Genomic DNA, 27146 nt, shown 5'->3' with positions numbered 1-27146 from the left:
ATTTTTAAGTATAAAATATAAAACATCCTAAAACTACTTAAAAATTTAGCATTTCATATATTAACAGATGTCTTGCTAAAGTTAAAAAGTATACTTCACTTACATTCATATTCCTGTCCCAGATCTGGATGGAGCCATCTTGGCAGCCAGCTGCAATAAGTTTACCATCTCTGCTATACGTGCAAGTTGTAGGAATCACCCGTTTACCTTGAACTGACCGTGGTTTAAACACACCTTTGTGATTTTTATCATTGTTAACATCCCATGTCCTCACAGTCCTGTCAAGAGATTTAAAGAAATAATTGCTTTACAAACAGTTAACACATATTAAAGAATTCCCCTAATGATACGAGGCAATCACTTTAGTCAGTATAACTGAACTAAAAAAAAACATGGTATGTAATTTTATTTAGTTAATAACAGTGACTCTAAAATATCCATAAACTATGGTCTGCTGGTCAGGTCAGTAATGTACAAAACCACTTTATAAAAATGGGCTGTATATTTCATTTCCTCACTGTTCAGAGGTGTAAACTCCCATTCCTCCTTAATGAACATATACATTCATTAAAAATTCACCAAATAAGCAGAGGCTGACACAAAATAAAGGGACTGATCTTGTAAGATGCTAAGCACTCTCAACAGAAGCCAGTAAGATTCTCCCAGGATAAAGTCCTGAGAGCATAAATGCTTGTACAACTTGTGCACTAATAGGTGATCATGACACTGAGGCCCATTGGTAATAGCTACTCCTAACTCACACCTCACATACTCACTACACCTAATACACCATTTTCATGGTATTTATCCATGAAAGGTAGCAGTAGAAAGGAGGTTTCTACTGAAAGCTTATAACTTATAATCATTGTGAGATGTACAAGTAGCATGTAAGGAATAATGTAACTATATTGAAAACTATGTCTTATGGTCTTGAAGTAAAAGTTAATCACCAAGAAATCATATATCTTGGTGATGACCCATTCAAGTGGGCAGGAATTTTCACCCATCCCTGGTCAGCTGGAGATTGTAATGTAAGGTTCAAATGTCTTGCCCTATCCCAAAACAGTCAATGGAAAACTATCAAAGGACAACTACAAAGAATAATAACCACTTGGAGGTAAACAGGAACATGATAACAGACAAGGGATTGTGCCGTCTGTGAATACAGACAAAAGACTGATTCGGTATAACACAGGGGGAGAAAGACACTCTGCATCCACTCACAGAGGAGACATCTTGTTGAGAGGGGGAGTTTCATGAAAGATTGGATCCTGGTTCTTGTGAAACTAGCCAGATCTGTAACAGACTGAACTTTGAGGGGAAAACCTACTTTAATAGCTAGCTTTTGTATCTAATAATGAATGTAGGCCCTAGTTTGCATTTTTAGGATTTTGTTTTGTACTGTAACCTCTTGCTTCAATCATTATTCATTTCTAGTGGATCATTATTCACTTCTATTCCTTCTTAAATAAACCTTTTGTTTCATTGTAAGTGGTCATACGTGCTGTGTATTACACAGGAGCAGTGATTTAAGGTAAAACTAGTAAACTGGGGTACACTGTTCCTTTGGGAGCAGAGCACCTGGGATTTCTGAGTAGCTCATGTCAGGGGCTGGATATCACAGGGGAACACTTCACTTGGACACTGGTGTGCACTTCTTGTTAACTTGCAAGGCGAAGACAGGGCTGGCATAACCCACAGGACAGTGCTAGAGTGACTGGCAGGCTGGTGATGTTAGGGAGCTAACACCCAGGTACCACCAGCAAGACTTCTTCTCACTGCAGGCAGCATGCAACAAGGTGACGCACAATCCTGAGTACCCCGAGAACTGTCACAGTGATATGAGATTTTTCTATCATAATTATTCTGATACAACAACAACCAGCAAACTTATTTAAAATGGCAGCCTGGGAGACTGGCTGGCTGCTTATTAATTCAAGCTTTTATTTATTTACCAAGAAATTTCATAACTATTAATTGTGATACTGTAATTCTGTGGAGCCAAATTCAAAAGTTTTGAGTTATACTGTTAAGGAATTCCTCAAACGTTTTACAATGATGCATTTATGAAAGACCATTCTTTTTTAGAGTTGAGTTTCCCCCACATAATCTGTTTCATGAATATGTGCATTTTTTAAAAGAAAGAAGAATATTGGCCTAGCTCTTCTATGTTTCTTAGATACATATAAACACCCAAAGGACAGAGGACTCTGGGATACAGGTGGATTCTTTAAACTGTCTTAGACACAAATGTTTTCTGTCCTTTTAAAATGCTGAGTTCTTTCCAGATAAAAATTCAAATCTCTTCTGGCATCTAATGCATAAAAGTGTTTCAGGATTTGGCAAGGGAGGGGAGATCATTAATTAAAAAAAAGACAGAAATCACTAAGTTCTCAGGGCAAACAATGCCTATGATACAAGAGCATGTAATGTATTGGTTTTCATGGGAAACATAAATGCTACTGAATCAAAGCAGCCATTTCCCCAGAATAGGACACAACACTGAGGTATATAAGCAGGGGTTGTAGAACCAAATTGGGATGTATAAGTACATTACATACATAAATCTAGGTTAGATCCATCTAGCAACTTATATGAATGATTTGGCTCCTGCAATGCCATATCTGCACTGCAAACAACAATGGCTCCTGGAAGACATTTATAATTGGGTGTCATGGGAGAAATTAGTAAAACCAAATAGACACAATCTCCAACTGCCCATAATGCAGGCCAGCCTAGTTCAATTTTAAGTACACCCCAAATAACATATTCCTGTATAGTGTAAAGTTATTGTTCTATTCAGTGTAAATGGTATCCTGAGAAGCAATGTCAGTAGTTCCAGACATTAAAGTTTCATGCACATTTTTTCATTTTTTTTAAAGCTGATTATGCTGCACATACAACAGCTATACTAAAAAGTAAACATTTACCATAAAGCACCAAAATAAACTCAAAGGGATATTTGATTATAGAAATAGTAAAATTTCGAAACTTATTTCAGCAGGATAAATGTTCACTTTTTACTGTCAACTGCTATATAGCAAAGTGGCACTTTATAAACTGAAGCAGGGTTTTGGAATGTTGAGTCAGGAGGCCCAATACACTTCCTAAAGTAAAATGCAAATTGTTTTGTAACTCAATGGCAAAAAACAACAATGATGCAGAGTTAAGGTTGCTTGGTGGTATGTCAGCCCTTTGCATATCATTGAGATGAGCAACACTCAAACTTCTCTACACCAACATTCCACACAAAGATGGACTACAAGCCGTCAGGAACAGTATCCCCGATAATGTCATGGCAAACCTGGTGGCTGAGCTTTGTAACTTTGTCCTCACCCATAACTATTTCACATTTGGGGACAATGTGTATCTTCAAATCAGCGGCACTGCTATGGGTACCCGCATGGCCCCACAGTATGCCAACATTTTTATGGCTGACTTAGAACAATGCTTCTTCAGCTCTCGTCCCCTAACGCCCCTACTCTACTTGCGCTACATTGATGACATCTTCATCATCTGAACCCATGGAAAAGAAGCCCTTGAGGAATTCCATCATGATTTCAACAATTTCCACCCCACCATCAACCTCGGCCTGGACCAGTCCACACAAGAGATCCACTTTCTGGACACTACAGTACTAATAAACGATGGCCACATAAACACCACCCTACACCGGAAACCTACTGACCGCTATACTTACCTACATGCCTCCAGCTTTCATCCACACCACTCGATCCATTGTCTACAGCCAAGCTCTACGATATGATTACATTTGCTCTAACCCCTCAGACAGAGACAAAAACCTACAAGATCTCTATCAGGCATTCTTACAACTACAATACCCACCTGGTGAAGTGTAAAAACAGATTGACAGAGCCAGAAGAGTACCCAGAAGTCACCTACTACAGGACAGACCCAACAAAGAAAGTAACAGAACGCCACTAGCCATCACCTTCAGCCCCCAACTAAAACCTCTCCAGCGCATCATCAAGGATCTACAACCTATCCTGAAGGACGATCCATCACTCTCACAGATCTTGGGAGACAGGTCAGGCCTTGCTTACAGACAGCCCCCAAACCTGAAGCAAATACTCACCAGCAACCACATACCACACAACAAAAACACTAACCCAGGAACCTATCCTTGCAACAAAGCCCGTTGCCAACTCTGTCCACATATCTATTTAGGGGATACCATCATAGGACCTACTCACATCAGCCACACTATCAGTGGCTCGTTCACCTGCACATCTACCAATGTGATATATGCCATCATGTGCCAGCAATGCCCCTCTGCCATGTACATTGGCCAAACCAGACAGTCTCTACGTAAAAGAATAAATGGACACAAATAAGATGTCAAGAATTATAACATTCAAAAACCAGTTGGAGAACACTTCGATCTCCCTGGCCACTCAATTACAGACCTAAAAGTCGCAATATTACAACAAAAAAACTTCAAAAACAGACTCCAATGAGAGACTGCTGAATTGGAATTAATTTGCAAATTGGACACCATTAAATTAGGCTTGAACAAAGACTGGGAGTGGATGGGCCATTACACAACATAAAACTATTTCCCCATGCTTCCCCCCCCCCCCCACCCCTCCCCCTATCTCCTTGTCAATTGCAGGAAATGGGCCATTTTCATTACCACTACAAACAGTTTTTTTTCTCTCCTGCTGATATAAGCTCACCTTAACTGATCACTCTCCTTATAGTGTGTATAGTAACACCCATTGTTTCATGTTCTCTCTGTGTGTGTGTATATATATATATCTATCAATGTATCTTCCTACTGTATTTTCCACTACATGCATCCGACGAAGTAGGTTGTAGCCCACGAAAGCTTATGCTCAAATAAATTTGTTAGTCTCTAAGGTGCCACAAGTACTCCTGTTCTTTTTGCGAATACAGACTAACACGGCTGCTACTCTGAAACTCAAACTTCTGAAAACCAGGGACTGCAGAGTTAAGGATTGCCTATGCAACCTTAATTCTCCCCTCCTCAGTATTCCCCATTAATACACATACCTTTAACTTGCCAACCCTAGAGTTCACCTCTTTTTACAACCTACTCATTCTTATCCACAGGATTCTATCTAACACTGTTAAAGGGAAAAAGGTGCACACTTATACTTAGCCAAGTCCCCAGAAAGAATTCAACATGGGTACAATTTAACAAGTACTTCACAACCTCTTACAATTCCCTTACACTTATTCATAGAACACCATCTCAAGCTACACTTTCACTTAACTATCATAGCTTCAGAATCTTGTCATATCTCACTTCACTGTTGACAATATCCATTCTAACAAAAGCCCTATGTCCTGCTACTGACATAACTTACATAAAACAACCTTGTCTTTGCTTTCATAGATGCTTATATTTTTGAGTCCAGAAGGGACAGTTATGATTACTTAGTCTGTCCTCTTGCATAACACAAATCAGAATTTCCACCCAGTGATTTCTAAATCAAGCCTCTAACTTCAGGCCAGTGGCAAACCCAGGAATAGAACCCAAATCTTCAGTGTCTCAGTCTAGTGCTATACCCACTAAGCCACACTGCCGCCCAAACCAGTTATCCAAACTGTCAAAAATGTTCACCTTATTTTTAGTCTGAATGTGTAACTTCAGCTTCCTGCCACTGGATCTTGTTATGCCTTTGTCCACTATCTCCCCCCTGAAGAGACCTATAAACTTCTTAACTTTGCCTTGCAAGAGCTTCTTTAGTCTCTCATTTTAAGGCACGGTCTCCAAGATATTCTTATAGCTCTTTTCGGAACCCTTTTTCCAATTTTTCAACCACATTTTTGAAGTGTGAACACCAGAAATGAACACAATATTCCTGTTTCACTAATGCCACATATAGAAGAAATATCAGCTCATTATCCCTACTCAATACATCCCTGCTTATAGATGCAAGTATCACATTAGCTCTCTGTCACCATCCTCCTCTTGTTCAAATGTGATACTTGCATCTATATGAAACTATCGAGGCATTGCCTTGCTAGCTACAACAGGGAAAATTCTTGCCTGTATTCTCCTAAACTGATTACTTCCCCTTGCTGAGGAAATACTGCCAGAATTTCAGTGCAGTTTTAGACCATCCCGCAGGACAACCAACATGATCTTCGTTGTCCGCCAAATCCAGGAAAAGTCTTGGTAGCAAAATCAGGACCTGTACATGGCTTTCATCGATTTGACAAAGGCCTCTGACCGTCAGTCGCGAAGCCCTGTGGAAGATGCTGGCCAGATTTGGCTGCCCTCCAAAATTTATTAAGGTCCTAAGACTTCTCCATGATCAGATGACAACCACAGTTCTCTGTAATGGCCTTGAGATGGAACCTTTCATCATCAAAACTGGGGTTAAGCAAGGATGCATTATTGCCCCAACCCTGTTTTCCATCTATTTAGCAGTCATTGGTCCTTGTTAAAGATCACTGCCCCAATGGAGTTGGCATTCAATATAGAATGGATGGGCGTCTCTTTAATCTTTGATGTCTCCGTTTGAAGTCTAAAGTCTTCAGGGTGTCCATTACTGATCTTCAGTATGCTGATGATTGTGTCATCCTCGCTCACACTGAGAATGACCTTCAGTCCATACTTGATTTTCTTGCATAAGCTTACCAAAGCCTAGGACTCTCACTTAATATTCAGAAGACTAAATTGCTGCATCAGCCTGCTTCAGGCCTTGCACATGACCCACCACAAATCACCATCAAGGGTCAGACTTTGGAGACAGCTGAGCACTTTTGCTCCCTTGGTATCCAACTTTCTCAAAATGCAAAAATCAACAGTGAGATCCAGCACAAGATCCAGTGCGCAAGTGCTTCCTTTGGGAAATTGCTCACGGACCGTGACCTATGGCAGGACCTATGGAGGACACCAAGATCCAGGTCTATAAGACAATTGTTGTTCCTACACTCCTCTATGGATGTGAAACCTGGGTGACCTATCGACAGAACTTCAAGAATTTGGAGAGGTATCACCAATGATGCCTCCGGAAGATCCTTTGCGTCAGGTGGCAAGATTGCCGCACTAATGCCAGCATTCTCGCTGAAGCCATTGTCACCAGCACTGAAGCAATGATCCTCATGTACCAACTTTGCTGGATTGGACATTGTGTGCGGATGTCAGACTCTCGCCTCCCAAAACAAGTCCTCTACTCTCAGCTCACCCATGGTCAGAGATCCCGTGATGGTCAGAGAAAACACTACAAAGATACACTGAAAGGGTATCTTAAGAAAACTGATATGGACATCACAAGCTGGGAAGAGCAAGCCACCGACCGACCCCATTGGCGCCATATCCTCCATCAGGCAGTGGCCCGCTTTGAGAACCGCCTTGCCCTCGAAGCTGAAAAGAGAGAGAGGAGGAAGGAAAGCAAAATAACTTTCTCCCAGCAGGCCACTGGTCTGCCACACAATGTCTGTACCTACTGCGGGTACAGTATCAGACTCCTGAGTCATCTCATGGTAGAGATCATCCTCGAAATCGAGGGATCACCAATCAATCACTCTTGTTCTGTTGGCTAATAGCCATAATGACCCTCAAGTCTTTTTCAGCATCAGTGCTTTCCATAATACAGTCCCCCTTTCCTTAAAATGCATGTTTAAAAGAGTCCATCTTACCAAGTGGTACTATGTAGAACTGGCTTATTTACCATTCAACCTATGTTCGGTATTTGATATTTTCTTCCAACTCATCAATAAAAATATTGACTAGAGCTGGGCTGGGAAGAGCTCCATGCAGGACCCTGCAAAAACATCCCAACTGGCCCATTTCAAGGCCCTTCACATCACATAGTGTTTATCTATGCTTCGACATGCTCCTCTCCCCCTTGCTCTGCCAATGACCATGTCCATACGCAGTCTCCACCCTTCACAGCACATTCATGCTTTCTCCCATGCTGCTGCTTACACTTAGAATGACCTCCCTGAACTTGTTCGTAACAGCCCACTTCCCTCACCAAATTCAAATTTCTCAGAGAGAGAATGAATTTCTCTCATACATATGTCTTCAATGACTAACCATATTACTTATTCTGATCATACACCAAGTATTACTCTCACTTTTGTCTTTCTTCACCCCATCCTCTCTTTTCTCCTATTGATCAATACTTGTTTCATATCATGTTACATTTAGACTGTAATCTCTTCTGGGTAGCAACTGTTTTGCAAGATGCCTGCACATTTTTGGGAACTTTAAAAAAGGGTAGCAGCAGCAGCTGAGGTTGCATGTAGCCTTGCATAATAAAACCCTATTGTTATTCCCTAACTCACACTGGGTCCAATTTAATCTTACTTGCATTAAAATCAGTTACAGTTTTTGCTATGGAGTTCAAACAAATCAGGTTCAGGGAGATTCCTTTTGGCCTGAAAATTCTCACACTTCGTTTCAGACCAGAGGAGGTATTTTTTGTAAATTTGAAATGACAGACTACTGTAGTGCTATTTTAATACTGGTTGTGCCACAATAGTTATCTGGAATACTGTACTAAACTATATTAGGCCCTTGCAAGGTTTCCAGAAGTGGCCTCCTTCAACTCGTCAACCATTATTAAGGTGAAGACTATGCACAAACAAGTAATAGCACAGTTTTTTCCAAACTCCCGTAGAAATAAAGGCAAAAAAGTAACAGCTGGACACCTTTCATTGTTCTGTCAAATGGCAGGGGTCTTTTTAGATAAATGTGTCCATACATAGAACACTTATTTTGAGCACACACTTGCTTTGCAACAAACCTGAGTTAACTGGATTTCAGTAAAAACTACATAATAATATTTTAAATACTATACCTTATAAGTTCAATATTGTCTTTCCATCACAATTAATTTTTTTATAGAGAAGGATATCAAAATCTACATAAATATGTTTAGCTGCTAAATAACAACTTTCTTTTAAAAGAAAATGTATGTGAAAAACATCATATATACAAGTTTTAAAAATTAACTTTTTTAAATGGCAGATTCCACATCTGCAAAACAGATTTGTTACGTTTTTATAACTGCCAAGAGTGATTCAAAGCAATTTGAGAGGGATAGGAATGTTTTTTTGGAAAAGTAATGAGGATATTTTCATGATTGAGAAGTTGAACTAAACAGCTTATTTAATTATCAAGGTCTATGTTAAGTTTCCTGAACATTTTTTTTTCCCTTCTCTTTCATTTGTGTTTTAATACTCCCTCTATATTGTGACTTCCAGGTGAGAGATAATAAAATGAATTGTTCATAATAGCATTGTAGTATACAAATTATGACATATTAAAGGGATTTAAACGGATGCAGATCCTGCTCTCCAAACAGAGAGTATTTATCCCAATTCTGATTCACTAAGCCACTGCCCCTTCCAAGCCTATGTTCTTCTATAAAGCCAAGAAGTGAACTGTCACAAGGCAGTCAGCCCCTGCAAGTGAAGCAGATCCAGGCTCCCTGTGCCAGAACAGGTGCTTCCAGGGAGGGAGGAGACCCAGTGAAAGAGCAATCTGAGAGAGTAAGTGAGAAAAGGGCAGTGAGATCTGTCTCGGAGCCAGAAGAAAGTCTCTTGGGAAAGCTGAAGAGAGCAGAAAGCTCTCTGTAAGCCCCGTGACAGGGGTCCCAGGGAGCCACACTGAGGTTACTCAGTTAGGGTGAACTGCAAAGAATGGGGTAGACAACCCCCAAAGCTGGTGAAGCCATATTAAAAAAAAATAGAAACTTGTTAAAATAGAGAGGTCCCTGCATTACATGCAATGGGACAGCAGGGCTCCGTGACTCTTTACAAAAGTGCAAAATCCATGTCAAGTAAAGGAAATCCTGGGTGGAACCATACAGTACACATACCGCTCACACTGCAGTCTTGTTCTGTTGGCAACGTAGGGGGTGCACAGTGTCCCACCGAATTCTTCCTTAATACACTTTAAAGTCACAGAACAGAGATTTCCAATCAGCAACTGGCTATAGTCTTTGAACCCTGTTAGAATTTGTTCTGGACAGTACAACCAATTAAGCTAAGCCTGATGGTGGATATTCCATTACTTACTGTGACTGGAATCCCAGGGGGGCCAGCTAAGGTCACTCAATAAGGGTGAACTGCAGACAATCCCCAAAGCTGGTGGATATTCCAATTCTTAGATTTACCAAACCAGAACAAAACAGCTTCTATTATACTTCACTGGTTACTCAAAAGTCAACAACACAGCTCTCTTAAAGTAACACAGCCTCAGGCCTCCACCTAGGCACCTAAATCAAATATGATGAGGATTAATGAAAATCTTATTGATCATATAAAAAAGGTTCTACCAATCCCAAAGGATCGGACACATTACCTCCCAGGTTAATGAATATTCCAGACCTTTCCCAAATACACGCTTACAGCTAATTCTTATTAACTAAACTAAAATGTATTAAAAAAGAAAAGAGAGAGTGTGTTGGTTAAAAGATCAGTATACATACAGACATGACTAAAATCTTGAAATTCAGATTCAAAGCAGAGATGGTGAACTTTGTAGTTGCAAAGAGTTCTTTTAGACTTTAGTCCACAGATTATAGTCCAATGTCCAATATCGTACTCAGGGTGTTCCGGCTTAGGACTGGGATCTCAATCTTGCGACTCAAACGTCTTCTGATGAAGTTTAAGCAGATCTGAGATAAAAAAGGATAGGGACCCAAGAGTCTTTTATACAGTTTTTCAGCATCCACTTGACCACACAATCCTGGGTAAACAATAGGCTTTTGATGTAATCTTCTGTTTCCTAAACCTCACCGGTAATTAATTACACAAATTAAGATCGGGCAATTTATCCATTAGGCAGTCTATCACAAACTACAAAGAGACATATAGACAATGACATTATTTCACCCAAGATTCATCCAAATGTTAATATTCCCCTTTTGATCTCTGAATTAATAGCTATAGTGGCTCCTCCTTAAGAAAGCTGGAGGATCGAAGCCAGAAATCCCGACGGAGCATGACAGTAGTCGCCAGTGCGTGGGATGCAATGTTGGCGGTGGCAACCGCAGCCCGAAGAGCCACCTTTATGATGATCTTGCCCTTGACAAGTAACATTGGGAAGTCCTGTTTGTCCACCAGAAGGAAGGGCTGGAACTCCACTAACCTAAAATAGAATAGAAAATTATTTTTTCGCCAAGATGACCTGGTAATTGGTGATACAAAACTAGAAGCTCGTGGAGATCTAATTCTTGCACCCCAAAAGATCCAACTTCTTTGCTGCCCGATCCATAGAAGTGGTCTTGAGATGTTGCTGTTGGGTGCTCTTGGTTGTTGCGTAGACCATGAGTGAGTTGGGAAGGGGATAGGTGAACAGGAAGTGCATATCTTTAGAAGGGACAAAGTATCAGCATTCAGCGTGCTTCAGGGTTGGGGCACAGGAAGCCGGGGTGTGCCAGACCACGTGGGCTGGTTGGAGGATGGCCTCGTGAATTGGGAGGGCAATCTGAGAGGGCCCCAGGCGGTTGTAAAATGTCAAGGAACTGGTTTTGCGCATCCTGGATTTCCTCCACTGGGAGGTTGAGAGCCAGTGCACTTGGTGGAGCAAGTCATAGTACTGTCCACGATCCTCCGGAGGGGATAGGGCGGGTGGAATGAGCGCATTGTCCAGGGACGACGAGGCCACAGTGGGGACTGGTGGTGCTGGTGGCACGGAAGCATCCTGTGGTTTGTCATAAACGGAGGCAGTTACGATGCAGGTGGCGGATGGCCAGCAGGGCGGCAGCAGTAGCGCCCCGCAGTCCCGGTAAGGGTCCCAAGGCAGCCAATAGGGCCAGGAGGATGGGTCACTGGGCACCAGTGGCCCCCGGGAGTAGCAGAACCACCCGTCAGCAGGAGATCCATACGGGAGTGGGCAGGGCAGTGGGTGCCGAGGATCTGGGCTGTATGAGAGTGCCAGAGAGGAGGAATCTGGCTCAGAAAACCCCTCAGACTCATAGTACGGGTCCGGCAGAAGCAGGGCCATTGGTACAGGCGGTGCCGTTGGTGTGAGACACGGCAGAGCAAGGAGCTGCTCAAGGAGCAGGAGAGGTTCATCCGCCAGAGAGGAAAGCCTCAAGGCATCCAGGGAAACGTGGCGCCAAGGGGAGCCAATGTACACCAGCATCAGATCTGCCATAGGCAGCAGCGGAGACAGGCACCCGGCGTTTGGGGAACCAGGCGGGAGAGTCCGGAGGGACCTGATAGCATTGACAGTGCTGGCAGCGAAGGTGGCGGACCAGCCATTGTGGCTGGAGATGGTGCTGAGTGCTTATGGTGGTGCCTCGACTTATGTTTCGTGTGGGGCTTCCTGGAAGGCGGAGCAGCTGAGTTGGCACGTGACTTCTTGCCTGACCTGGCATGGCTCAGGGAAGCAACACTGAGTTTAGGGGAGGTTCCCATTGGGGATCTGCCCTTATGCCGATGGCACCGGCGCACGGGAGGGAAAGGGGGGCACTCACCGGTGGTGATGGGGGCTGCTCTGGCAGTTCCGCCGGTTCTGGGTCTGATTGTACACATGGGTGAATAGCCTTCTGCACCAGATACTTGTGGAGGAGGAGTTCTCTGGCTTCCCAAGTGCGAGGCGGGAACGAGTGGCAGATGGAGCAGAAGCGATGATGTGGACTTTGCCGAGGCAAAAAGAGGCAACCTTGGTCCTCATCGCTCAGAGAAGGAGTGTGGGCAAGAAGCACAGTTCTTAAAGCCGGCTTGCTGGGGTATAGTCTTTGGAAGGGTTGGAGGGGTGTAGCGGGGTGGTCACCCCACTCCAGCCCTGAAGGGGTTAAAAGCAGCCCTGGAGAAGGCTGCAGCAGGGAAAGGGAGTGAGAACAGCTGGGGGAAGCTCACTATGTAGCTGACCACAGGTGTGGCTGGCTTAATCAGGGCCCAACTGGCGCTTATAAGAGGGCTGTGGCCAGAAGCTAGAGGAGTCTTACTCTAGCCCTGGAGTGGGAAGGGCTAGCTGCCTGGGAGCTAGGTACCTGGAGCAGTGCTGAGAAAGGGCAAAGGGAGCTGAGGAGCTCAAGCCTGGAAAACCCCCAGACTGCAGGCCTTGGTGAAGGCCTACAAAGGTACTGGGACTACAAAGGTACAGCCTGGGAATAGGCAGAGGTAGCTGGTCCTAACCCCTTGCCAACGATGAGTGGCCATTACACTGCAGTCTGCCCCAGTGAGTGGGGGCTAGACGATGACTGGCAGTAGCCACTGAGGCAAGGTGGGTTTAGAGGGTTGGGGGTTCCCTGGGAGAGGAGACCCAGAGTAAGGGGGTACTGCTGGGGCAGAACCCCCAGGAAAAGGGGCACCAGGGTCCAGGAGGGACACAGGGCCAACGGCAGGTGAGACACTGGCCTGCAGATGGCGCTCTGAGCTGGACAAGAGCTAATTCCCAGACGACCAGCAGGAGGTGCCGCACTGGTGAGTCGTCACATCGCTACAAGGGGTCACCCCACAAGGAGAAGTCGTTCAACAGCAGAACAAACCCTAACTAAACTATATACAACTAGAACAAACTAGAAAACTATGTACAGAAGTTAAGAATGGACAAAGAGTTCTAGAAAGCTAAGAGAACTGAGGAACAGAGATTTCAACTCTGGCCTTGGGGCGGTAAGAGGAAACTGGAGCAGCATCAACCCGCACAGCCTCTTAAAGCCTTGGTCACACCACGTGGCCGACACACAATGCATGTGTGGGTAAACAGACAGTGCTGCGAACAGTTCTGGCTCCGGCACATGGTGCGCATGCGCACCCATGTCTGTAATCCATATAGGGACCATGACTCCAAGAAGAACATAGATACTATTGTGATGATAGTCAGATAAATGCCCATGAGGAAATAAATAATTCTGTCTTCAGAGTAGGTTTTGATTATTGTGCAATAAATAAAGCCTTTGGCGCAGGACCCCTGCTTCAATTAGTGCACAGAATGGACAATGTTCACTTAATGAGCATTTTTTTTTCTCTTTATTCATAACAGCCTGTGGATTCTGCAGACCTACTTTTAACCTTTTTGTAACCTTTATTCAGTCTTTTAAATCTTTTATTCATATATAAAAATATGGAGAATTAAGATGTTAAGTAGTTTTTCCCATGTTATTTCCTAATGCCTACATTATCCCAAATTCTGATTTATTGCCAAGCCTCTGACACCAGAATCACACTTAAGTGCATGAGAGTATAAAATGCATTCAAGCATACATTTTTTTAAAAAGTCATCTGTCACTATTTTTGCCCTTTAGATACAAGCAAGTGTATGAGAGTGATAAAGTCACACAAGATCTGCCATGCATATTCAAAAGAATTAGTGTGATATGTTCATAAAAGGGGGAAAATAGCAGTATACTTGCCCCCCATTTAATCACTTCTGAGCTGAGCAATTGGCCGATCAGATGCATTCAAATACACAGGGAGAGAACTTTTTCATAACTATTTTAAGCATTACAGGCTGTAAAATAAGCACAAAGTGCAAAAAAAGCACAGAGAGAAATACAGCAAATATAACAATGGATGAGAAACATACTACAGAAGAAAATAAAGTGAGTTGTAGATGTGTAATAACGTCACTAAAAGTTCATAATCAGATCTTCACAGCCTTTCTGACATCCCCAATTATGAATGAGGGAAGGCAGAGAATTTAATAATCCATTACTCACACTTATCTGAGCTAAACAGAACACAACAGACCCTCCTAATTATTTAATAAAAGGACCTTATTTATACAAAGCTCAAAGGCTTTATGGACTGAGAACCATTTGTATGTTTTCCTTAAGCAAATCTAATTAACCTAACAATCCCAAAGGGAGTCAAACTTCAGTGGGGTTGTGAAAATATAGTGCAATAGTCAATACGACATCAAGAGACTGCCTAGAAATAAACTACTGATTAATAAAATACAAATCTCACTGGAGCTCTAGAGACACAAGCTGAGTTCCGCAGAACTCAGAGATAGAAATGACTTACTAGAGTCATTCAATCCATCCCCTTTCCAATGCAGAACTGTTACTAGGTGGAAAGAACATATTTGATCCATATACAGAATTAGACTCCAGACACAGCAATGCACTGGAGACAGGAAGACCCTGGAGCCTGTTGACTTCAAAAGGCTCTGCATGCATACAGGGATCCACCTGTGTATAATACATTGCAGACTGCTGCCATAGATAAAAAATGCTTATATATGGGTGAGGTGAGAACTAACATGAAAAAATGCTACTTTCACATGAGCTCAGAAGTGTTCATATATTCTCTAACTGCTTCATTATTGATATTGTATTTCCATATGGGTCACATGCATTTTTGTTCCATATATGCCCCTCTACAAGGGCCTATCCAAACTTGCTGAAAATTATCCCATGGAATTTTGCACAAATAATTTTAAGCACATTTTACATGGATTTCAAATCCTCAAAATATCCATTTTCATAAAATTCCCTCAATTTTTTGCAGATAACTCACTCAAATGGCTCAAGAATTCATCATTTCCCCTATTCAAAGTTCCACATGAAACTACCATGGCAGCCACTTTTGGCAATTCTGACTTATTGAGAAGAGAAAGAAAAATAGAATATCATATAGAAAACCCATATATTTAAAAAAGTAACCAGAATGCGCACACTCTGCCATCACCTCCACAAGTGGCACAAACATCTGTGCCTGGCCCTTCATATGCTAAATAAGAGATGTGTGAATAGAAAATAGAATTTAGGGAAGTTGAAGTAAGGAAAGTTTGAGGTTGAGAACACAATGCTGGGCATTATGTTGTGGCAGCAAACATGCCAGCCTCTTTCTCAGAAAGATTTAATTTTTTACACAGAACATTATTATTTCTTCTGACTTGTACATGCTGAGCCTGCTATGGTCTTCCTAGGGTGGGAAAACAGAGATGCAAGCTACTCGCAATGCCATCGGCTCTGCAGGAGACCTGATATTGTCAGGAAGGAGGTTAGGTTTGGGTGCCTTCTCTCTGTAATTTTGGGTATGTCTACACTTAAAACACTGCAATTAAAAACCACATCTAGTCCATGCCAGCTGACTCAGGCTTGCGGGGCTTGGGCTAAGGGGCCGTTCAATTGCAGTGTAGTCCCGCCCACCTCACAGGGTCCTAGAGTCTGGGCTGCACCCAGGACTGGTGCAACCATTTAGGCAACCTAAGCGATCGCCTAGGGCGCTAGGATTTGGGGGGCGCCATTTTCTTCGGCAGCAATCGCAGCGGCCAGATCTTCGGCTCATCATTACAAGGTATTATACATGGTTATAAGCAATGTATTCATCTATTGTACTCTAATCAGCTATTAAAACATTAACCATTTATTAACCATTTATAAACTTAAATAATTTAGATCGTTAACAAAGTAAGGAAAAATCCATCACACAACTTTTTTGGAGGTGGGGAAGCCAGAATAAAGATCAGGTTTCAGATTATTATTTAAGAAACAGGCTTTAGAGAGAACATTGGACCCCTCTTTTGAGTCAGTTAGTATAGATGGGCAGACTTCAGAGTAGATGGGTGGAAAGAATCCCAAGTTTTTGCAAAGAGCGCCTGTTTGCTATGAGCTTCCTCTGAACTCTGTGTATTTCAAAATCATACAAAATATTTTGCCATTTCCAGTTTCTATTCATTTTCCTTTAATGAATACTGTCTTCCAAACAGATTATCATCTTTAAGCATCTACAAGATTTTAGCAATAACTTTCCAGGAAGACCTTGAGCTATACCTCCTCCTTACCCTCAGAAAAGCCCCCCAAACCCAAACTGTGCTTCTTTTGCAGCTTAAGAAAATTACATTTTTCTCATTATTTAGGATAATTTATTTATCCCAATAAACAGACAAACTTCAAAATAGTTATTCATACTATAGGTGTTCTTATGTAATGAAGACACACTATATATAATCTTCAAAATACATAATACATAATGGGCCATGCCAATACATATAGAAAATAACAATTTACTCTCAACATAACCTCCACGCCACGGTTAGTCAGCATAATATACAAGTATTCAAATCACAAAAAGAAAGGTACAAAGAAGACAGGAGTTTGAAAACACTGAATTATAGATTGAAATGACTGATAAAAAGCATGATTACATATCTTTTCCATTAACAGTTATTGGCAAGAGAGGCTAGTTCCAAAACCATTACTTAATGCCTAATAGAAGTTTGCCACATGTCAAAACAAATAAAAACAACAGAATAAGAAAGAAATTTGTTGGCCAATTTATATGACTAAGTACAAAAAAGAAATATTATGAAGAGAACAACATTATATATATATATACACCCACACACAGTGAGAGAGAGAGAGAGAGAGAGAAAAGAAAGAGACGGGACATAATGAAACTAGAATACCAATACTCAGGTTATGGGGAAAAAATTAAAGGTAAAAAACTAACTGACAGAAAGAAAGGAGAGACTGGCATCCAAAATTAAATGTTATGCATATAAAGAAAGGGACTACAAATTTAAAGTATATGGTAAATTGAATGATATGATACATTGAGGGCAGATGGAAAAAGGCTTCCAGGTAGCAATGACTAATGATAGGGTCAATGTCTGGCAAAAGTTAAAAAAAAGAAGAGCAAGCCAACAAGCTCCTAAGATGCATAAGAAGGAGAATAAATTACAAGACAGGAAAACTATGGGTTTTTTTAAGTCTATGTTAATAGCTGAATGTGAAGTATCGAGCACAAATTCTTAAAGACATTCAAAATCTGAAGAAAGTGAACTGGAAGGTATGGCAACTGAACCAAACCAACTGGGAAAGACTCCATGGATTCGTCTAGGACAAAAAGGCCACTGAAATGAGTGAAGTGCAGTGTTTTACATTCCTTAAAAGGATCATAATGAGGATCTAAAGATAGACCTTTTTTCAGACTTTAGGAAAATGATCAAAGCTTGAAATCAAGTAAATGCTCTAATACCAGAAAGTATTTTGTGCAACTCCCATGATAATCACATGGTAATTATTTTAGGTGTTGAAATCTGACTGGCATGTGACTGTTTCCTTTAGTACAACTGATATGTCCCCCAGGACACAGTTTTAAAGGAATGATGAGAGGGCTTCCATCCAGAACCTGAGCTATTTCATCCATTTGTTGAAACAACCATGAAAAAGATAGAGTAAAAGCCAAAGAAATGCTTGAATGAGGGCACAGGCAAAAGGGTTCTTTCCTCCTGAAGAAGTTGCATGACAGAATATTGTCTTCATATTGGGAGGCAGTATAATCGAGTGGATAGGGCATTGGACTGGACTCAGAAAACTTTGTTCTATTCCCAACTTTACCATTGCTTTGCTGATTAACCTCGAACAAGTCTTTTTAAGGTCTCTGTGCCTCAGCTTCCCAATCTGTAAAATGGCTTAATAATAATTTTCACCTTTGTAAAGTTCTTTGAGATCTGAAAACCCATTGAAGTCTATGTAACCAGAATCCCATTGACTTTAATGGGCTTTCAATCAGGCCCTAAAAAGCCAAGCATGATAAATATATTTCTGGGATCTCTTGGAGGATACGAGATGAACTTCAGCACATTTCCCTAGCAGGCTATTTCAAGCACCCATTTGTTCATCATAAGTGATGTCAGTGCTTCTGGAACAGCAAGACCTTGCAGCTGATTAGCTTGGTAAGTCTAGCAGATAGGATGTTCAAGTCATTTGTGGTGCTCTAAAATGGAAAGTGATCGTGGTGCTTGAATTCTTGCTTAACCTTTCCACCTCTTTGTCCTAGTACTTTCCTAAAACAACACTGATCTCAGCGTTTTCCTGTAGCAATGTTAGTATCTTTGGGTAACTAAACTTTTGTAAGGAATGAAAAAGAACACTTGTCATTTCTTTCCAGCTGGCATCTAGCAGTAACTTGTTTTGCTTCTTGTTAATGAAGTCTTCATTCAAGTTTGGCTGAAGAAAGAAGTTGTTTTTCTTGGTGTCAGCCATCCGGGCTTACAGCCCTGGATGCCTGCATTTCAGTATATCACTTGATACTGAACTGGGAAGGTACCTGACCAAATCTACAAGAAAGTTTTTCACGAATGAGAAGAACAGGAGTACTTGTGGCACCTTAGAGACTAACAAATTTATTAGAGCATAAACTTTCGTGGACTACAGCCCACTTCTTCGGATGCAGTGGGCTGTAGTCCACGAAAGCTTATGCTCTAATAAATATGTTAGTCTCTAAGGTGCCACAAGTACTCCTGTTCTTTTTGCGGATACAGACTAACACGGCTGCTACTCTCTGAAACCTGTCACGAAGGAGGTTACTAAAGATAACTTAATCGGAAGGGATTTTGCTTTTTTGTCTTTCAGAGAGCAATCTTCCTAAACTCCTTGATCCAGGCAATAGCAACTAATTCTGGTGAATCATACTGAGAGTGAGGAAATCTGGAAGGGGAATACTATTGACACTTTTGTGATTCCAGCTCAAGGCCAGTTCTCTCTGCCTGTGTGTGCTATTCCTAGAGAAGAAATCTAAGGTGTCTTCTGAATACCCTACTCCCACCTTTATAAGTGAAACAGGTCTAATGCACACACAATTCAGAATAATTCCACGGAAATAGTGGATTTATACTAGTTAAAAACAGCATATATGAGAAGAGAATCAGACCACTGTGCCTCAGTTTGCTTCAAGCTGTATCAGTAGCGTTATCCTTCCCTCTCTTTTAAAATAAAAATACTGTGTGTTTTTTCTATACATCGTTGGACTATCCCTCTTGCTTATATTTAGCTATGTTCTTTGGTGAAATATCCTGAGTAAACAGATGAACAGAGTCAGTGTCAGTTGATCCATGACATTCTTTTAGCCCAACTGGAATTTTATTTTAAAAATCAGATACAAAGAACATTAAAATCATCAAAAGCAAAAATGTTATTTAAGAAGATAACATGAGTGCTGGTAGGCAGTCTGCTGACCATTTTTTTCCCACCTTGGTTTATTATTTTAATTCAAATCTTTGCCAATCTCCAGTACAATATTATATTATAAATATATTATATTATAAATATAATATTGTACTGGATATTGGCAAAGATTTGAATTAAAATAATAATTATTTTATAATTTATGTTATAATAATTATTTTATAATTATTTTATAATTTATAATAATTAAAATAAAAAAAATATATAATAGCAATGTGATAAAAGATTAGTAAAATTATTCTTTAAAAAATGGCACAAGTTCCTTCAGTGGTTCTACATTGCTTTTTTTTTTCCAAAATAAAATCCCCTGTCCCACAATCATTTATAACAATTTTTAATTACCACTGTCTATTTCAGTTACTATCCTCTCCCCCAAATGATAAATTCTTGCATGTTACATATTCAGATTCCAACTTTGAATGGAGCATTAGAACTAGGAATAAAGCATTATTAGACAGGGACACATGACAATAGAATGAGTTTCCTGATGAGATAAGACTAACCAGACCATTTTCAGAAAATACTACAGGACCGAAGCCAATTTACCAAAGCCTTTTACTATTTCAGAAGACAAGGGACCATTAATATGGGAAGGGTATGAAAACCAAAAACACCAGGAAACCACACAAACCTACAACCTGTGAGAACAGATCAACATAAGCTTATATGAAAACTACTCTGGTCTTTGTAGACCGTAATTACTAGTTCAGTGCATAAATACTACAGTAATGGACACACTATAGAAAACTCTAGAGTCTAAGATATACATGCTAATATTTACTCTGATTTTGCATTTCTAAATATCAAACTTGCAGTGCAGATGAAGGGGCCTCTCACAATCCTGTTCACCTGAGAAACTCCAGCCCCTGGCCTCATCTTACTCTTTCACCATTATGATCATTGTTCAGGGATTGAGAAGGAAGTAAGGAGGATGGACAAAACAATCTTTAGCTCAATAGGTCTATGTTGTCCCTGACTGATCCTTAACAGATCTCTGAGTCCGGGAGACAGGCATTGGATTACACAGCATTTTAAGAACCTCCCACCTCATTTAACAGGCTATCTCTCTGCCAAGAAAAACTGCACCCCACCTTCTTCCCCTACCTCAAAGTTGGGGGTGTATCATTCAGTGCTGTCAGCATTTCCAAGAGACCAATTACCATGCAACTAGAATAGCTGGTAGGAACAAATCATACACGTAAGAAAGGAGCATAACCAGGTGGCTACATAAAACCAAAACTGGCATTAGGCAGCTGCATACGCGAATAGAAAGAATCCCTTAAAATAGGGAGCAGCCTGCATAATAGCAGAATTACCTTTACACTGAACAGAGCCCAATAATAAAAAAATACAAAATCTATTTTGTGTAATTCTGTGTCAGAAGCCAAACATATACACTTTACAGGGATTCCCAAACATTTCTGAAAATCTCAACCCATACATGTGTGAAAAGTAAATCCTTTATTTTATTTACCATTTCAGCATCATCTAACGACTGCAAGCTTATTGATTTTTATTATCGAGAAATGTTAGATCAGATACAATCAGTGAATGGCTTATAAAAAAAACTGTAAGAGTAAATGGATATTTTATGCCATCTTCCACATTAGGCAAATGGGCAATATGTTTAGATTTAATCTAACTCTCATCCTTGATAAAGATAAGAGTGGGATATAATCAATCTCTGTATAGGGATCAAAGGAAAGATTACTAGGAAAGAACATCTCCACAGTTCAAGTTACTGTTATCAATACGAACTGAAATGACTCAAAAGCAGTCTTGCATGATGTAGCAAAAGCAGGAAGAGTGAATCTGGGAAAACAGGATGGTTCTGAAAGATTCTGATTAGTCAAGGCTGTAAATAGTTGTGGCTCATTTGGTTTTAGAGTTATCTCCACTCAGATAAATAACTGTGATTGGAACCAGCTTTAAACAGCTCCCTCCATTAAAACTTCTGCCATAATTGAAAGCTCTCTAGAGGAACTTTCTCAGCTGACACTACAGGCACCTCAGTAATTTGTCTTCTCAGCCTCATTTGCTGCCATCTCAGATCTCACCATAACAGCCAATTTTCTGCAACTATGTTAACAATGAACAGAGTGACCAACCACTCTAAGAAAACAGAAACAAAAATGTATATTATTTTGATTTTAAAACTAGACAATTCGTCTTACTGTGTACAAGACGCAAAGTTTTTGGCTTAAGTATAAAGGGCATTCCTCCCTGGAATTGTATTAATACAGTTAGAAAAAAATAGTTTTACTTTATAATTATAGTTCTTCTTGTAGCACTTGTTTCTCCCACCATTTATATAAAAGATTCCCAGAGACCAGGCCAACTGGGTTACCCAGAGTATAAATAAGTAAAGAATACTCAGATTGTTTATTTTAATAAATACAAGAAAACAATTGATTATTTAATGGTGAATGGCAAAAGAAGTATTTTAAATGCCCTATGTGGATTTGAAAAAGGTACAATACAAAGATTATTTTCTGTTTTTATGTAACTATAGCAATATAGCTTAATAGGACTTGAAACAATTACAATCTCCTTAAAATCCATTTCCTGAAAAGTGACTGTGAAAGTGTTATTATGGGACTCTATGTTGATTCTATATTCAGTTTATCCAGTTTACAAGTAAAAGGATGGCTTTCCTAACTCCCTTCCCAAACTCAGTCTGAGATCTGAAAGTCAAGTTACATTTTCTGGTTCTGACCTCAACTAACAGTCATCAAATGGAACATGGTTAACAATTCTGATTTCATCCCAGAAAAGAATCCAGCTCCCTTGTCCCATAGCTGCATTGAATCTGCATGGCTACGAGAAATAAAATGCAGTAAAAAGTTATTTTTGTCACTAAAAATCAACAGATAACTCTGAACATATCCCACAGGCAGCAGACATATCAAATAATTCCCTTTTCTGGGCCACAGCCCCACTTTAATGTGCCTAAGAAATATGAATAGCGGACTGACCAAGAGTTTGTGATATTGCTGTCACTGTAACAATTTGGAAAAGGCATTCAAGATCTAGACCGGGGTAGGCTAGGCAACCTATGGCACACATGACAAAGGCGGCATGCGAGCTGTTTTTCAGTGGCACTCACACTGCCCGGGTCCTGGCCACCAGTCTGCATTTTAATTTTAAATGAAGCTTCTTAAACATTTTAAAAACCTTATTTACTTTGCATATAATAGTTTAGTTATATATTATAGACTTATAGAAAGAGACCTTCTAAAAACGTTAAGATGTATTACTGGCATGTGAAACCTTAAATTAGTGTGAATAAATGAAGACTTGACACATCACTTTTGAAGGGCTGCTGACCCCTGATCTAGACTTATTTCACTCCATCACTACCACAAACTTTCTTTTTTGGTAAAAGCATATATATACACAAGTTACATATCAAAGGTAATTTTTTCCCCTAAAGTCAAGCAGACTTTAAAACATTTGGGCAATAAAGTTGTGGCTGAAAATGAAATGTGCTGCATAGTCCATACGTTTTTTCCTAAAAGTTTCAGACTACCTCTTGAAAAGTTAAATCATCATGAAGATACAATGGTTTCACATTCAACAAAACCAAAAAATATGAATTAAGGTACTGTTTTTTAATTTGCAAATTTTAATAAAGCCAGATCCTTACATTCAGTCCCGAAGACATTAATTTACAAAAGAAATTCTAAATTCCCATCTAGATTGCTTAGGATCAGTTTCTGTTACTATGGTAATATCATCATCACTAGCCAAGAATTGTTATTGTTAGGAAAAGATATTTTTGGCATAACAACAACTGAAATGAAAGCAAAAGGAATTGAGAGATAAAAGTGCAGTAGTAGGCTTTAAAAATAAAATATCTGTTTCAGATGTTAGACTATTTGCTTAACACAGGCAATATGCTGCATGTTTTATAACACAAAAAATTAAGACAGTCCATGCCCCAGAGAGCTTACAATCTACTCTAAAGGGCAGATATAAATATGACAAACTACCCTGGGAAATTCAGAAGTGGGAATCAGAGTCCGAGGGAGTTGGTTGTGTGTTTTTTTGAATTCCCCCTCCTAGTTCATCTCACTTTGTAATTAATTTGGGCTTGAATAGGGACTGGGAGTGGCTGGCTCATTACAAAAGCAGCTTTGCCTCTCCTCACCACCTCATCTATTATTGGGAGTGGACTACATCCACCCTGATCGAATTGGCCCTGTCAACACTGGTTTTCCACTTGTGAGGTAACTCCCTTCTCTTCATGTGTCATTATATAATGCCTGCATCTGTAATTTTCACTCCATGCATCTGAAGAAGTGAGTTTTTTTACCCACGAAAACTTATGCCCAAATAAATCTGTTAGTCTTTAAGGTGCCACTGGACTACTTGTTGTTTTTGTGGATACAGACTAACACGAGCTACCTCCTGATACTTAACACCATGCAACTAAGGGAATGACCCTCCCTTGGGTTCCATTATGTTGTTCACAAGAATGGGTTCACAGGTAAGAGGAGATTATGCTTCTTAGGCCCCTTTCTCACATTATTACGAGACATTTTGGGTCACTATTCATATGCATTTAATTTGTTCGGCACCTTACAGAGGGGACAATGTGGCTCTATACCATTTTTCTAGGAAGTGTGTGGTGTAGGAACTGGGCATTTATAAACAAAACTAATAAAGGTAGGAGCCAGGCCATTTAAAATAAGACTTTCTCACTCTTCACCATACTTATAAGCCTTATTTTGATGAAAGGGACTGGAGAAGTGGCTCCTTTCATTGCCCTACACAATACCACTGCTACTGTTCCTGGGGCTCAAACATGTTATTTCTCTAATGCACAACGTTCTGCTTGCCTTACACCCTAAAATTTCAGTCTGATCATAGATTCATCTCATTTGCTGCACAGCCTGCTGTCACCTTACCGTCACCACCACCTGCAAGAGTATTTCTCAGTGCATTTAGAATCTAAGAGTATGTTACCCAAAATCCTGTCTCTTTTCATGTCTATACTTCTATTAACCAATATGAACATTTTTTTAAAAAAGCTAATAAGTCTAGGACAACCAGATTTTTCAGTTTTCTTAACAAATAATTTTTAAATCTGAAACCAAAATAAGGACATTCTTCAAAAGCATACAACTATGTTAATTTTATGAAAGGAATATCAACTTTTTACAGCACTGAGAAGCAAGCTGAAATTAACTGTGGAATTTGAGAAATGATAGAGCCTTCAGTCATTTTCCAGGTTTATCAGCTGACTACACATTTTGTGAGTGAGTGACTCCAAAACACACAATTTCATCCATTCAAATGACAAGTTCCTTTGCGGTTAAACAACTGCAAACAAAGAATAACTATTAATGGAATGATGTCAGATTGGAGGAAGATCTCAAGTGGGTTTCCACAGGGATCTGTTCTGGGTCCGGTGTTCTTTAATATTTTTATTAATAAGCTGCATATAAGTATGGAGAGCATACTGATCAGGTTTGCAGATGTCACAAAGCCACGGTGGTTGCCAGTACTTTGGAGGGTATAGCTAAAATTCAGAGGGATCTTGATAAATTGGAGAACTGGGCTATGGACAACAAAATGAAATTCAAAGAAGACAAATGCAAGGCGCTACACTTAGGGAAGAAAAACCAAATGCACAAATACAGAATGGTGGGAAACTGGCTTGGCAGCAGCACTGCTGAGAAGGATCTGGGAGTTGTGGTGAATCACAACCTCAACATGAGTCAGCAATGTGATGCTGTTGCAAAAAAAGAAAATGCACTTTTAGGTTCTATTAACAGAGGCACAGCATGCAAGTCATGGGAGGGGATAGTACCGCTCTACTGGGGAATTGGTTAGCTTTCAGCTGGAGTACAGTATCCAGTTTAGGTCACCAAAGTATAGAAAGGATGTAGAGAAACTCAAAATGTTCCAAAGGTGAGTGACAAAGATGATCAAAGGGATGAAATGCAAGCATAATGAGCAAAGGCTGAAGGAGCTGGGTATATTTAGTTTGGAAAAGAGAAGATTAAGCTGTCTTCAGATATTTGAAAGGCCACCATAATAAAGATGTAGAAAGTTTCCCAGGGAAGGCAGGACAAGAGGCAATGGGTTCAAACTACTGGATAGCAGATTTAGATTAAATCTCAGGAAATACTTCCTAACTGTAAGGACAGAGAACAATAGAACAGACTGGATGAAATGCAGAGACAAAATTTCTCGATACTTTAAATGACTGCTTCTTGGAGCAGCTGGTACAGGAACCCACAATTCTCGATTTAGTCCTGAGTGGAACGCAGGATCTGGTCCAAGAGGTAACTATAACAGGACTGCTTGGAAATAGTGACCATAATATAATAACATTTAACATTCCTGTGGTGGGAAGAACACCTCAACAGCCCAACACTGTGACATTTAATTTCAGAAAGGGGAACTATGCAAAAATGAGGAGGTTAGTTAAACAGAAATTAAAAGGTACAGTGACTAGAGTGAAATCCCTGCAAACTGCACGGACACTTTTCAAAGACACCATAATAGAGGCTCAACTTAAATGTATATTCCAAATTAAAAAACGCAGTAAAAGAACTAAAAAAGAGCCACCATGGCTTAATAACCATGTAAAAGAAGCAGTGAGAGATAAAAAGGCATCTTTTAAAAAGTGGAAATCATATCCTAGTGAGGTAAATGGAAAGAAGCATAAACACTGCCAAATAAGTGTAAAAATGTAATAAGAAAAGCCAAAAAGGAGTTTGAAGAACAGCTAGCTAAAAGCTCAGAAAGTAATAACAAAATGTTTTTTAACTACATCAGAAGCAGGAAGCCTGCTAAACAACCAGTGGGGCCCCTGGACGATCGAGATACAAAAGGAGCACTTAAAGACGATAAAGTCATTGCAGAGAAACTAAATGAATTCTTTGCTTCAGTCTTCAAGACTGAGGATGTTAGGGAGAGTCACAAACCTGAAAAAAGCAACAGAGGGTCCTGTGACACCTTTAAGACTAACAGAAGTATTGGAGCATAAGCTTTCGTGGGTGAATGCCCACTTCATCAGACACATTTTTTAATTTGGGATATACACTTGCGTCTGATGAAGTGGGCATTCACCCACGAAAGCTTATGCTCCAATACTTCTGTTAGTCTTAAAGGTGCCACAGGACCCTCTGTTGCTTTTTACAGATTCAGACTAACACAGCTACCCCTCTGATCCCAAACCTGAGCCATCCTTTGTAGGTGACAAATATGAGGAATTGTCACAGATTGAAGTGTCATTAGAGGAGGTTTTGGAATTAA

The 27146-nt window shown here is 40.2% G+C and overlaps 1 protein-coding gene across 1 annotated transcript in view; it reads right to left on the bottom strand.

Moving 5' to 3' along the window:
- WDR70 (WD repeat domain 70) overlaps positions 1-27146 on the bottom strand; it is a 252518-nt gene that overhangs the window by 92855 nt on the left and 132517 nt on the right. The window contains exon 10 of the mRNA XM_034773141.1: positions 104-278. Within this exon, the coding sequence (XP_034629032.1) occupies positions 104-278 (175 nt within the window). The remainder of the gene's footprint in view (positions 1-103; positions 279-27146) is intronic.

This window comes from Trachemys scripta, chromosome 6 (genome assembly GCF_013100865.1).
Source record: "Trachemys scripta elegans isolate TJP31775 chromosome 6, CAS_Tse_1.0, whole genome shotgun sequence".
In the NCBI taxonomy this organism is placed as follows: domain Eukaryota; kingdom Metazoa; phylum Chordata; order Testudines; family Emydidae; genus Trachemys; species Trachemys scripta.
This window is presented reverse-complemented; position numbering and strand designations above follow the sequence as displayed.